The sequence below is a fragment of the Mercenaria mercenaria genome, chromosome 16 (genome assembly GCF_021730395.1).
Source record: "Mercenaria mercenaria strain notata chromosome 16, MADL_Memer_1, whole genome shotgun sequence".
Classification (NCBI taxonomy): Eukaryota; Metazoa; Mollusca; class Bivalvia; order Venerida; family Veneridae; genus Mercenaria; species Mercenaria mercenaria.
This window is the reverse complement of record NC_069376.1, coordinates 63,701,459-63,717,188: the sequence shown is the minus strand read 5'-3', so window position 1 is coordinate 63,717,188 and position 15,730 is coordinate 63,701,459. Positions and strand designations below refer to the sequence as shown.

Sequence of the window (15,730 nt, the reverse complement as noted above, 5' to 3'; positions counted from 1 at the left end):
CGTGTTATAACATCTTCAGAATCCCTCGGGATATGTTGGTACTCTCGCCCTACGGACTCTGGCACCCATCAATCCCTCGGGATTCTGCAGACGTTATAACACGAAAAAACCTGCGTTATCCCTACATTATTAACTTTTGAAATTTCCAAAAAATTTCACTCATTTTCTTATAAAAAAAACAAAAAACATACGTACCCTTTGAACAAATATTGAACCAAAATAACTTTTATGTTTCCATTCCAGAAAAAAAATGGAAACAAAAGAAAGGATGATGGGCATATTCTGTTTCATATTTATTCTGCTGCAAGGGTCAATTTCCGCATCCATTTCTCTAAACAAGCCATGTTGGAGTTCAGATTCTTTTCTCAGGACTCGTTTGCTAGAAGGTAAGAATCTCTTTAACACTTTTGTGTACTGTTATTTTTAATACTGCTGAAGTATAAGTTTATTTCTCACAATAAGCTTCTGGGCCATCTAAACCTAAAATATTGTGAGGCAGGATGCCTCACGACCTTGTTTTTATGCAATTGTTTTGCATTGTTTTGCTCTATATGCCTTTCAAGTTGCCAATCTATTTATTTTTATAGCTCTTTGGTTGAATATTGTAGCCGTCTCCAGGCTTGTATGGTGACCGGTTCCAGGTCAGTGTATAGCATTAGAGCTGTTTCCAGGCTTAGGTAACAAATATATTTCATTGAATACTAGTAACTGTACCATTCCTGACCTAGATATGAAACAGCTGTTTCCAGGCTGTGGAAAACCAGTTCCTTAGAGCCAGTTAAATTGCTAACTGTTACCAAGTTAGCATTAAAGAAGTTGTTAAACTTGCTTCATTCATACAAAACATTTTGTACCTATTAATTATTGATATAATTAAGTGCCAAAACCTTGAATATTTAAATTCTGTAAATATTTTATATTTACTGTACTAGTAAAAGTTAAAGTAAATATACATTTTTTTGTGTGTGTTGTTTAAATAAAACAAATTTAGTTACAGTCCATGATGGAGACCATTAGGGAAGTTACCATGGACCCAGATGATATACCATCCACTGAAGCGCAGCATGACATAGACCATGATTACCAACCAAGTACCTACGTTTAAAACCTAAGCAGATACACCTTATCTACCCAGATTTCTACCACCGCCAGTACACTGTCGATCGCCCGGGAGACGGAGGCAACGTCAAGGTCGAGGTTACAGTCAATGGACGGTGGTGATTTGTATGAAAACAACTTGGTACCAGCTGGCAGTCAGCCGGTGGTATTTGGCACGCCTTCCGGTGAGGTGACCTGGCGCAGGCGCTCAGGGGAGGACCGAGTTTCAGAAGACCAGGGTTTTATCCATCCTGGCAAGTACTGCATCATATCCAGTGGAGAAGCCAGGGCCCCGGGGGTCAGGAACAAAGCCTTGCAAGGTGGAACTGATATGGTATTGGGGGGATGGGGGGAAAACAGGGATTTTTGTACTTACGCTTATTATTGTGGATCAGTTCCTTTATACGCGAATAGGACCTTGGCCGATGGTATTATAGACCAGTGTCAGGTACCTGGGGGATATACTGGTAGGGGATTGGAACAAGGGATTTTTTTTTCACTCTGATGAGCAGTCAGAGGCTGGCCTGCTGGATGAACCTTTGACGGGATATCAGGGTGTGAGGAGTCGAGTTGCTGTAGGGGCCAGTACAGAACGGCTCCTTGGTCCCCGTGATACTCGTGTTGATGCAGACTTCAATGCTTTTTTACCTAGGAAGAGAGATGTTGGAAGAGAATTGTCAGCATACATAGCACCTATACCTAGACCACAGAACTAAGGATCAAGTGATAGACCAAGGGAGATAATTCCATCGACCTTAAACCCTACAAATTTTATGAATGGACTAAGGGAGGCAAATCCATCAATCTTAACATTTTAATTCCAAGTCAAAGATGATAATGATAGAGACAGAACAAGAATCAAATCAATGCATGGGATTGTCAGTCAACCTTACCTTAAATGTATTCAGAGTTTGCTTTAGAGAGAACGGAATGGTTATACAGGAAAGAATAAGAGTGAAGTTACAGATGACCAACCAAGAGCTCTGGAAGGTGGTCTGTTGATAATTGTTACCGAGATGCTTTTTCTAAGGTTCCAATAAGAATTCTGACCCCCTGAGGAATACTGTATGGACCGCTTGAGGATACACCAGAGGTGGATTGGTCGACAACCCCGCAGGAAGATCCCAACATAGGCCCCCTTTTAGTGAGGAAATTTCACATTTTATAATTATTTAATAATACTGTATGTTAGAAAAAATTTTAAGTGTAATATTTTGGTATGGGCTACATTTTGTGACATTTTAGTAGGAATTTAAGCTTTAAATAATAAACTAGTCGTTTTCATGAAATGCTATTATTACCACATTTGTTGTAATATTTTTGGTATCATTAAGGTAACAGTTCATTAAAGGTAATTTTTTTTTGTAATGTTTACCTTTGATATAATAAGTCATAAGTATATCTCTGGTATTTTAACTTTCATAAGCGAAAGTAGATTTTCGACTTTGTCACGCCTTTTAGCACTGTTGCCAGTCAGTGGTTATAAGTAATCAATTGATAAATTTTCAACATTCTGTTTAAAGTATTTGGTACATTTCAAGTTTAACTATTGAATATTACTGAGCCCTGGAATAAACAACTGTTACAATTGTTATTTATTGTTAAGAAGGCCGTTATTAATATTGTTATACATTGTATTTCTTAAAGGACACAATTGCTTAATTGTTGCTCAGGCAAACTCTTATGTACTTGTCCGAAATATTGTTTATTATTAAGTATGGTACTGCCTAAAATCCAGATGCAGTGTTGGTTATAGGTCCGAATTCAGGTGTCTGTATAAATTATTTCAGTATTTATAAATGTTGTTCATGGAACATGTGAAATTTTTTAAATGCATAGCATAAATGTTGCATCTATGAAATTTATTAAATTGATGACATATTTGAGAATTAATTATTTGAAAATCTGTAAATGCAATCTGTGCATGTGTGTTCTACCTTCTGTCTAAAAGCAATTATAGTGCAAATGTATTAAAGTTATTGAAACAAGTACTGTGTAATGGCAGTACAAAGATTCGAACCATATTCTTAAATGAACATGATTATATCGCTATGTCTGTAGACCACCGGGTGCATACACATGTTAATTGTATTTAATGCATGTTGTTAATTATTATGATTCTCATCATTGTTGTTGTAAAGTAATTATTATTGTTGTACTTTGTGTCACAGGCTGTAGTTTTTCAATTTCGAGGACGAAATTTTGTCAGTTGGGAGGGTAATGTGAGGCAGGATGCCTCACGACCTTGTTTTAATGCAATTGTTTTGCATTGTTTTACGGCCTATCAGTAGTTTTCATTTTTGATGTTAAAATTGTCAGGCTATCTGTCAGCTACTTTTTAATCACAGTTCATTGTTCTGTAACATTTCCAGACATTGACTGATAACCAGTCGCATTGTTAAATTGTTGTTTACTAAATTACATTTCAAAATGTTAGAACCCTACTTATGTCATGCTTGTGTCAGTTAGTGAAACTGTAATTCTAGCTTTCACAGGGATTTTCTATAAAAGTACGCAATGTCAGCCTGAGTTATTCAACAGTTCAATCAACAATCACCTGCTGTATTAAATTAAATCGAGGTTTTCATGTAATGTCCATTGTTGACTTTGTAAAAACTTCATAAAAGTTTATGTCAGTTGAAATTTTGACAGTTGTCAACCATCTTGGATTTTTGTACGTATGCACCGGGTGACTAAAATCTCGTACAAGCGGACTGAAATCGCTTCATATTCTGCAGAAATAGTTAACTTTTATTGTCAAGTATTTGATATTTAATGCTTGGCATGTAGTGTTGATTCGTAGCGTTCTATATTGTTTTATTATTTATTTCTGTTCGACTTTGTTTGTTTACACTAGTTTAGAGGTTAAGCTCCGCCTTATTTGCATATAAAGAAATGATCGTATCCCGAATGACGTCATAGTCAGCCGAAGTAAGTTCGTAGCATCAACTCGGTTACGGACCTGTCCGGGTATTTCCGACTTTGACCTTATTCAGACTAATTTAGATTCTGGTATTCATCCTCATTTGCATACCATGCATACCACAAAGGTTAATTATTAGAACGCTAGAATCATCACTTTGCCTCCGTCTCTCGTATAGAAAGGCTGTTTGTCAGTTTGTTCTTAGACATTTTTTTTATTTACGCTTCTAAAACCTATACGAATTATTCAAACTTTGAAACTGCACGGTACTTATTATCATTAAATTATACAGATATATTTATTAGCAGTATTTGGCTGTTTTTCTGTTAGAAAACTCTGTAATTTTAGAGTTGGTTCTCGGTCCGCCTGCTACACGACTTTTGCCTGATATTTTCATTACTGATTATTTCGTTCAGTTATAATTAATAGTTATTGTTAAGGCTTCCCATAAATAAAAGTTGTTTGAAGCCGAAAGGAACGTTGTCATTAGTTTATTTTTTAAACTTTGAAATAAATTTGAACTCGGGCGCTACCAGCCTTTGAACTCGGGCGTTGCCAGCCTTTTAACTTGGGCGCTACCAGCCTATAGGGTCGCGACCAGACCCTAGTTTAGTCAACATATTGCTTATCCCTGAACAATTAATAACCTTACAGTATTGTAATTGGTGGACTCAGTCCCCTGACTGTAGTCCCCTTGCCCTTGGTCTGTTTACATTTAACATTATTTTTTACACTAACCCAAGTAAAGTACAGTGACCGGGGCGGGGGCACTACAATATAGTTTTGTAAATGTGTTCAGCGTATATATATGGATGTGATTTTTTGCTACATTTTTCGAAGTTGTATTTTTTTAAAGTTGAAACACCCAGTCTGTAAAAATCCATTTGCATTTTGTATGTTATACAAATGCTAGAGGCTGTCAAGCAAGCTCAATGGAACTTTAAATTTTATCTTGTACCTAAGATGGGATTATTTTTGTTTAAAGGGAGATAAATCTTTTGTAATTTTACAAATTAAGTATAATTTGAATACTGGTTGAAATACAGCAACCATTTTGAAATTCATGTTAAAAAAGTTACCAAAAGAATTCTTAATAGGTAACACAAAAGCTTTCAAATAAACATAAATTTTCAAAATTAAGGGAAAAATCCACAAGATTATAAATCGCCACAGACTATATTGTCTACATTGGTGATTCTTCAAAATATACAGCATATTGTTAATTTCATAATAATCATCATCATCATCATCATTATTATTATTATTATTATTATTATTATTAACATTATTATTATTATTATCATTTTAAGGTTGTACTGGTACTCAAGTTGCCTTTCATGCCTACTTAAGCAGCACAAAATGTTACAGAAACCACAAAACCTTCATATTCGACAGAGTGCAAGTTAATAGGAATGGCGGAAACGGAGGTTGGTATAATGAAAATACCGGGATCTTCGTTGTGCCCAAAACGGGTCTCTATGCAATGACTTGGACCGTGGCTGCAGATCATGGAACGTGGTTTTCGGCACAACTCATGGTGAACGGTGAAGTCAAAGGTGTCGTCATGACAGACGCTGACGTCAGTGGAAGCGGCATTGGTGTCCACCCAGCAACCGGGTTTGTTCTTACAAGGCTGAGCCATGACAGTCACGTGAACATTCGATTCGTTTCCGGGCATGGATGTGAAGTAAAAAGCGACGGCCTTATCCGCAATACGTTCTCAGGATGGCTGATGAATGCGGCTGCCTAATCGGGTTGGCTGTTGAAGAAGTAAAGTGCGTTCTCTTATATAGTTTCTACGTTCATTAATCTAAAACAGGCTGCTAACATTTGGACGGACATTTAGTTCATGATTTACAGAGGTAGATGCTTTTTACTCCAACTGAAAGATCATTTACAAACATCTCTAGTGTTAGATTTCATTGTAAGAATATATTGACGTTTTAATTCCAAAAGTGTACAGGGTCCAAGTTTATAAAAATGAATTTGGAGACCAGTCCAAGAATGCAGTCTTTTCATTGGTCAATTTCAAGACTGAACTCAAAAGCAACCAATCAGATATTGGAGTTTTGAGAATGGTCTTCAAACTCCGTTTTACAATCGAGGTTTCTAGGGTACTGAAGCTTCAACCTCTCAGGTAATCGACAGTGAAATATTGGAAACACAAGACTTTTGTTTACTGTCCAACTAAATGAGCATTGATATTTTGTTTTTGATCTAATAATATTACACTTCTCTGTCAGTATTTACTTATCCCGTTATACATTAACCTTTTCTTATAAGAATTATCGTTTTTGTATCTTATTTCGTCTCAGTCATATCTATCTCATTTCCATTACACTGACCCATGCACCGTGACTAAATTGGCTAATTGATAAGAGCTCGTAGAACACGAAACGCCCCCCTTGATGTATTCAGTAATCTGTTTTATTTTTCAAGTTACCGTCCGGAAACGGTTTAACTGTCATTGTGACCTTGACCTACTGATATCAAAATCAATAATAGTCATCTGCTGGTCATGATCAACCTCCCTATTAAGTTTCGTGATCCTTGACCCAAGCGTTCTCAAATTATCGTCCGGAAACGGTTTAACTGTTCCGGTCACTGTGACCTTGACCTTTGACTTACTAACCCAAAAATCAATAGAGAGCATCTGCTTGTCACGACCAACATTCCTATCAATTTTCCTGATCATAGACTCAAGCATTCTTGAGTTATCGTCTGGAAACGGTTTAACTGTTCCGGGTCACTATGACCTTGACCTTTAACCTACTTATCTCAAAATCAATAGGGATCATCTACTTGTCATGACCAACCTTTCTATCATCTTTTATGATCCTAGGCCCAAGCGTTCTTGAGTTATCAACCTGGAACAGATTAGTCTACAGACCGACTGACCGACATCTGCAAAACAATATAACAACGTATTACGAGTATTTTAACTATACGAAAGATTTATGAAACAGACTGCTAACTGGACGAAAATGTTCAAATTCTGTGCTCCCGGGAAATCTACCCTTACCTTTTATCTTGTGCAACGCTTAGTGAAATAACAAAACGTTCATCCTGAATGACACTGTTAACAGTTTTTAAGGTATGTGTCGGTCAGTATATTCAGCAAGTATACTGGTATGTAAATAATTATAATAAGTATGTATAATAAATACATATGTACAAAAATTCCCATTGAAATACCAATTTATAAAAAATTATAGAAAAAGCATATACATACTGCATCTTACATGACAGTATGTGAGGTGTTCAGGCTCAATCAAACAAGTCTACCAGATAGAAAAGGGCTTCTGGTAACAATCTCTTCTCTTGTGTACTACAGCCATTTTTATGCAAGATGTTTTTCTCTGTCGTGAAAGGGACCTTTCCAGATGATTTTAATACAGCATTCTTGAAGTAGACCTGAAAGATATGACCGAAACGAAAGCATGTGTTTAGATGATTTGCCGAAGAATCTTTTGATTTTACTTCAACATGCTTACCAATATTTTAATTGCGTCGGGATTAAATGATCTGGGACATATCGTTTTTGCTCTGTCTGTCTATCACAAAGTTTAACCTTTGCTTAATAACTCACACACATTACTCCCAGTCACAAGATATTCACATTGTTGTATAGCCATTTCACCTTGACCTTCAAACACTTATCACGTTGTTTCTTTGGACATACCTTTTCCATTTTTATGGACCCCTTTAACAATAACACGAACTTCAAAGTCAAGTTATTCAAGGGCAAACACTTGCCAAATTTATACTAAGCTTATTTTCGAACTACACTGCACCGAACCTCTTTTTAGAAAGATATTTCTTGTTTAATGAATAGACAGAACTCTTTGATGGATCTAAAACTTTGGATTCATAGAAAGTGTTGCTAAATCCAGGATGCATTTCTCTTGATACCAATCATATTTAGTACGAAGAAAATGCATCATTCATGAATTATAAGTAAGAATTATTAAACATAATTAATTACGTGTCATTGAATGGTTTTCAAATAAATATCCAATTAAGTATTAAACGCAACTCGTCTTTTATAGTGTGGATATAGATGTACTGAGCATTTCATACCTCGCGTGACAAACTCATTTAAAACAACTTTGCTGTTTTACGTTTGTTACTTTCCACAATACACGTACGTAACAGAACAAGGATAATTGTATTCAACTATTGGTGACATCTATAACTAGTACAATACCAGAAGTTTGATCTAATATTATATATTGAAAGGTAATGTTTTAAAGGAGTTCTAAAGAAATTCAAAATCTTTAATTTCTAATACTTGTATTTTGCAGCATTTAATTGTTTGTGTATGTATGCCATACGTTTCCTAAAATAAAAGAAATGGCACTGACATATTTTCAATTATTAAGGGAAGAAAAGAATTAAGGTAAACGTTTAAGGTCAGCGTGACACACTTGGGTTGTGAAACATTTGACCCTAAACCCCCATCCCCAACTACTAGACATCTGTGCAATATTTTTTATCATCATTGCATATTCCCACGCTGACACTTATCATACAACAGAGGTTATCTAAGATAGTTTTCCAAACAAGAGCTGAATTAGAGACAAATGCCCCCGAAGAATGCCCAAGAATGATACAGTTGTCAGCGCAAAATATGCCAGAATAGTTTGGATGTTAATTTTGAATAAAAAAAAAAACATGTCCAAAGGTGACCTTGACATTCGAACTAGGGGTCTGGGTCTTGCACATGATAAATTAACTTATTATGGGGAACATTCGTGTGCTAAGTAATTTTAAAATCCCTTGATAAAATGGCAGAGTTATGGACTAGACAAGAAACAGACCATGTTAACCTTTGACTTCTAAGTGTGATCTTGAGCTTGGAGCTAGAGGTATGAGTCTTGCGCATCACATGTCATCTCATTAGAGGGAACATTTATGCCAAGTAATTTTAAAATCCCTTCATCGATGGTAGAGTTTTGGACCGGACAAGATATAGACCATATTAACATTTAACCCCTAAGTGTGACCTTGAACTAAGAGCTAGGTGTCTGGATCTTGCGATAACAAGTCGTCTCATTATGGGAAAATTTAGTGTCATGTAATTTCAAAATCCCTTGATGAATGGCAGAGTTATGGACCGGACACGAAACAGACCTGTTAACCTTTGACCTCTTAAGTGTGACATTGACCTTAGAGCTAGGGGTTAGGGTCTTGCACCTGACACGTCGTCTCATTATGGTGAACATTTATGCCAAGTTATTTCAGAATCTCATTATGAATGGCAGAGTTACAGCCTGAGCAAACATTTACACGGACGCACGCACGCACGGACGGACAGTGTAATTTTAATATGCCTACCTTCGGGGGCATGAAAAATTATCTCTTACTGGCTTAAACACAGTAGGCCTACAGATGATTTTTCTTTCAAACAAGCTAAAATAAATCTTACCTTTTCTGTATAATTGTTGTCTGCGTTGGGATATACAATGATGATGAAAAGGTACCGTATTTTCGGGACAATAGGCCGCTGCACCGTATTGGCCGCAGCCGTTTATTTTAACTATATCAGAAATGAAATTTATCGTATAGGCCGGTCCGGCATATTGGCCACGGCCTATACTCCGCAAAGCGGCGAACTTGACCATGTTGTGCAAAGACTAGCTGTCCTCGATAAATAGTCATTGAAGTCGGTTTTATTTACTGGTAATCACACTTGATAGTGAACTATTAAGTGAGAACTGTAAGTTATCGTGAGCTGTTTTCAATGGCTCTTTCAGCGAAACGTTTTACTTGATTCGATCGGATAAGAACAATATGGCTATACCGACGAGAAGGAGAAAATCGTTTGGTTCCATACGCTGAAGAGAATGGAAATCGGTATGTTGGCCGCTACTTTGAGGTATGTAACAGAATACACTGTCTAAATTAAACAAGTTTCAATCACCGATACATAGTTCAGTTTAATATATATAATGTCAATTGTAAATATCTTAAAACTGAAAATCCGCTGTTTATTTAAAATTTCTGCACAACAGTGCTTATAAACATGATAATCAGATTACACATATTTGACGCAAGACCGGTAATCGTCTGTACGTTTGCCTCTATCCATCCAATAGAGATGCGAAACAACTGGGCTAATTTCACAGTTTGTCTTGTTGTCAAATACACACCGAAATCGTGAAGATTTAACAAAGATGCGAATTCTTTGAATTATGAAAATAAATCATATTGATTTCGTGTTAAAATATATTCCCATACAGAGATGTAATATTGATATAGTTTAAGGCCCTTTTAGAAAAAATAAAATGACGTATAGGCCGCTTCGACGCATAGGCCGCACCCCTGAAAATTTCACTTTTTTTAACGTATAGGCCGCGGCCTATTGTCCGGAAAATACGGTAGTTGCGACTTGGGATGAGGGGAAGACAAATATTCCACACCCCAGGTGTCTGCGCTTTTGACTGTCGCAGGACGTCACGTCCAAAATTGTTCCACATAGATTTCTATCTCTGTAAGGAAAAGCCCAACAAAAACAATTGGGAACATTTTGAGGTAAATGTGCTAAATATTTGCGATGATTACTTCACTGATAATACATTTAGCTTTATGTTTATATAAAAACATCTTGTATATGCATATTGTTTTGTTTTGTTTTTACAGTTTAATCCCTTCGAGGCTGAACACCACTAAACACCAGCTGTTCTTTATTTCATATAAAATCCACTAACTTTATAACGGTTTTTACGATATTTTCTAGCATATCTGATTTTCAGAGACTTATATTCCCATAAAGAACATTATCGCTACTATAGAAAAACAAAAAGAAAAAGGGATGTTAAGTTTTATATAAGAAAACTACAGTTTGTTAAGTACAACCAGCTGAATTTACTCCTTTTCGCTTCTTTCAATGCCTCTTACGCCGCCATTTCTACCTAGCATACGATAGGAACATGCCGATTTCGATAGAATGCTGCACATACATACTGAAACGCGACAGAGTAAAAAAAAAGCTTGTTTTCAGACTGTTAGTTTGGCCTTGTTCTGATTAAAGTCGATTTTTGTTTTTGCGAAAGACTTAATTAAGTACATTTTATATATCGATCTGATATGTACTTGTACTCCTTCTTGTGAGGGAACCAACATATGTGGAGTTACATCATATTACAAAATAAAGCATTGAATATCAAATTTTTATTTTCAACCCTCCTTCTAACAATTTTTTATGTTTCTTGTCATATATGGCATCAATATTCACCAAACAAATATGCCGAGGGACATCCGTGGCCGAGTGTTTAAGGTCGCTGACTTCAAATCACTTGCCTCTCATCGATGTGGGTTCGAGCCTCACTCGGGGCGTTGACTTCTTTATGTGAGGAAGCCATCCAGCGGGCTTACAGAAGGTCTGTGGTTCTACCCAAGTGCCCGCTCGTGATGAAATACTGCACGGAGGGGCACCTGGGGTCTTCCTCCACCATCAAAGCTGGAAAGTCGACATATGACCTATAATTGTGTCGGTAAGACGTTAAACCCAACAAAATAATTAAACAAATATGCCGAATGCCTGTGAGAGGATTGACAACTATAAAATATCAGATCATTGAATATTTAGCCATCCTGATAAGCCGGATGAGTACGTCTAAATCTACAGGTGGCCGAAGTATGTATGAAAACGGGGTCATGACTATGAGCCTCACTTCTCACAAAATATTTCACAAGGAGTTGTCTTAGTGAAAAAAACACTAGCCTTAGGTATCCAGAAATTGACCTACCGCGTTTTTTAGGTCAACATATGCATGTAATGATAGCAATCTGGACCAGAATTTTGTAAAGCTATGTATCATATTTTCAGCAGATCTCTGGTCTACTTAGTTTGTCGTGTCATAGAGATTTGTTAGTGAAATTAGTTGGTCGTGTCATAGAGGCTGTGTTAGTCCACTAAGTTTGTCATGTCATAGAGGATCTTTTAGTCCAATCAACTGGTCCCTCGAGCAATTAGTTGGTCGTGTCTAAAAGGCTCTGTTAGTCCAATTAATCGGTCTTGCAAAGAAGCTATACTAATCCAGTAATTTGTAATTGTTAAAAATGGCTCTACTAGTCCAGTTAGTTGCCATGTCATAGAGGATATGTTAGTCCAACTAGTTGGTCGCGTCATAGAGGGCTTGTTATTTCATTTAGTTTGTCGCGTCAAAGAGGCGACTGTACTAATCAAACTAAGTTGGTCGTGCGATAAAAGATCAAAGATCTGATAGACTAGTTAGTTGTTCTTGTCATATAGGATCTGTTAGTCCAATTAGTTGGTCGTCTCATAGTAGCTCTGTTAGTAAAGAATGTTGGTCGTGTCATACAGCATCTGCTAGTCCAGTTAGATCATGTCAAAGAGGCTGTTAGTTCAGTTAGTTGTTCGTGTCATAGAGGCTGAACTAGTTCAATAAGTTGGGCGTGTTATAGACGCTCTTTTAGTCTAATTAGTCGGGCGTGTCATGGAGGCTTTGCTACTCCAATTTGTTGGTCGTGTCAAAGAACTTCTACTAATCCTATACATTGCTTGTGTCAGAGATTATCTGTTAGTCCTATTAGTGAGTAATATCATAGAGGCTCTGTTAATCCAATTCGTTGGTTTTATAATAGAGGCACAAATAGTCCAATCAGTTGGTCGCGTCGTAGAGGCTCTACTAGTCAAACTAATCAGTCACGTAATAGAGGCTCTGTTAGTCCAATTAGTTGGTCATGTCATAGAGTTCTTCTAGTCTAATTAGTTTGTCGTGTCACCCATGCTCTGTAAGTCCAGTAAGTTGGTCGTGTCATAGAGTCTCAACGATTCCAAATCGTTTTGTAATGTCATAAATCCTCTACTAGTCCTATATATCGGTTGTGTCATAGAGGTGCTTTTAGTCCAATTAATGGTCGTGTCATAGAGGCTCTATTAGTTTAATTAGTCTGCTGTGTGATAGATGGTCTACTAGTCCATTAAGTTGGTCGTGCTTTAAAGGCATTAAATGGGTGTGACATAGAGACTCTGCTAGTCTACTTAGTTGGTCGCTCGACCAATTAGTTGGTCGTGCCAATGAGGCTCTGTTAGTCGTGTCAAAGAGGCTTTGTTAGTCCAATTAATTGCTCGTCATAAAATGGCTCTACTACTCCAATAGGCTGGTCGTGTCATAGAGGCTATATTAGTCCAATAAGTTGCTCAGGTCATAAAAGATATGTTAGTCATTACTATCAGTCGTCCAATTTGTTAGTCGTGTCTAGGAAGCTTAACTATTCCAATAAGTTGGTCATGTAATTGAGGATCTGTTAGTTCAATAAGCTGGTCGTCTCATAGAGGCTTTGTTAGTTCTATTTGTAGGAGATGCTGCCAAAGAGGCTGTGTTAGCCGAATTAGATGGTCGCGTCATATACGATCTGTTAGTCCAGTTAGCTGATCGCGTCATGGAGGATCTGTTAGTCCAAGTTGTTGATCGCGTAATGGATGATCTTTTAGTCCAGTTGGTCGTGTTAAAAGGCTCTGATCCTATAGGTTGGTCGTGTCAAAGAGGCTCTGTTAGTCTATATAGTTTGTTATGTCAAAGGCGAATTGGTTGATCATGTGAAAGATGCTCTGTTAGTCCAACTGGTTGGCCGCTTCATAGAGGATCTTTCAGTCCAATTATTTGGTTGTGTCTTGGAGGCGGCTTTTCTAGTCCAATGATTTGGTCATTTTACAGAAGATATGTTAGTCTAGTTGGTTGGTCGTGTCACTGATGTTCTGTTAGTCCAATCAGTTCGCCGTGTCATAGAGGCTCTGATAGTCAAATTAGTTGGTCGTGTCATAGAGGATCTGTTAGTCATACCAGTTCGTCCTGTTACAGAGGCTATGTTAGCCTAATTAACTGTTCGTGTGAACGAGTCTCTGGTAGTCTAATCAGCTGGCCGTGTGAAAGATGCTCTACTAGTCCAATACAGTTGTGTCATAGAGGTTCTGTTCGTTTATACTAATTTATTTTAGGTCGATTGTGAAACATGTTTTAAAACTTATATGAATCACTCTCATCACCTCATTCCTGATGGAATCCATCGCCACGAGGGTATGAGAGAAGAGCCTAGTTTCTCTTTTAATGCTGAGCGCCAAGCAAGGGAGCTACTGGTACCATTTTTTCACGTCTTTGGTATGACGCAGCCAGGGATAGAACCCACGACCTCCCGCACTCGAAGCGGACGCTCTACCACTAGGCTATCGAGGCGGTCAGAGGTTATGTCAATCTAATTAGTTATTCGTGTCAAGAAGGTTCTGTTACTCCAATTTAATGGTCGTGTCAAAAAGGCTTTTCTAGTCAAATAAGTATTCTATAATACATGATAATATGTTTGATCGTGACATAGAGTCTCTGGTAGTCGAATTGATCATGTAATAGAGAATCTGTTAGTCCAGTACATTATCCAAGAGTCCAATTAGTGGCTTGTTTAATAGAGGCTCTGTTAGTCAATTTAGTTTATAATGTCAAAGATGATCTGTTAGTCCAATTAGTTGATCGTGTCACAGAGGCTGTGTTAGTACAGTGAGGTTTTCGCGTTATAGAGGCCCTGTTAGTCCAATTATTTGGTCATGTAATAGAGGCTCTACTAGACAAAACAATTGGCCGTATAATAGAGGCTCTATTAGTCCAATTAATTTGTCGCATCATTCAATTAGTTGGTCGTGTTTTATGGGCTTTTCTGGTCCAATGAGTTTGTCGCGTCAGTGAGGCTCTATCAGTCCAATTAGTCGGCCATGTCCTAGAGGCTCATGTTATCCAATTAGTTGGTCGTGTAATAACGGCTCTACTAACCCAATAAGATTATCGTGTCATAAAGGCTTTGTTAATTCAATTAATGTTATAGAGGCCAAAGAGGCTCTGCTTGTCCAATAAGTCAGTCGTGTGATAGAGGCTCTCTAAGTCCATTAAGTTGGTCGTGTTACAGAGGCTATGCTAGTCCAAATAACTAGTGTAATCATAGACACTCTGCTGGGCTAGTTAGTTGGTTGCGCGACCAATAAGTCGTCGTATCAAAGAGGCTCTGTCAGTCAAATTAGTTGGTCATATCACAGAGGATCTTTTAGTCAAATTAGTTGGTCGCGTCATAGAGGATCTCCTAGTTTTTTCAGTTTGTCGCGTTAAAAAATGGTCCAAGTGGTCTAATAATTTTGTCGTGTCAAAGAGGCTCTTTAGTCCAATTAGTTCGTTGCGTCATAGAGGATCCGTTAGTCTAACTAGTTGGTCTTGTCATAGAGGAGGGTCTACTTTTCCAATAAGTTTGTTACTGGTATGTCATAGAAGATCTACAAGTCTAGTAAGTTGGTCGTGTCATAGAGGCTCTGTTAGACAAATTAGTTTGTCGTGACATGGAGGATCTGTTAGTTCAATAAGGCTGTCGTGTAATATAGGCTCTATCAGTTCAGTTAGTTGGTGGTATCAAAGAGGAACTGTCTGTCCAATTATTTTGTCGTGTCATAGAGGCTCTACTAGTCAAATAAGTTGGTCATGTCATAGAAGCACTGTATGGTAACTACAACGGTAGCCGTGTGTTTGGATTTGTCCAATAGCCGCTCAAAGCAAAAAACAACGGAAGGTCATGTAAGTTCTTACAGATATGTAATATGTCTTGCTACGTTTCGTTACCAAACTCTGTTCAGTAACACTGGTAATGTCCAAAGAAGTAATCGCCGGACTGACATGGCGATCGGAATCGTATTTAGCATAAATATATCTT

The 15,730-nt window shown here is 37.5% G+C and overlaps 1 protein-coding gene across 1 annotated transcript; it reads left to right on the top strand.

The window, feature by feature from the left end:
* Window positions 1-235: 235 nt before the first annotated feature.
* Window positions 236-6,288, top strand: LOC123541552 (uncharacterized). Its single transcript, XM_045327103.2, has 2 exons — window positions 236-386; window positions 5,332-6,288. Exons 1-2 carry the CDS (start codon window positions 251-253, stop codon window positions 5,769-5,771), a joined length of 576 nt encoding a protein of 191 aa, XP_045183038.2. The 5' UTR covers window positions 236-250; the 3' UTR covers window positions 5,772-6,288.
* The last annotated feature ends 9,442 nt before the right edge of the window (window positions 6,289-15,730 follow it).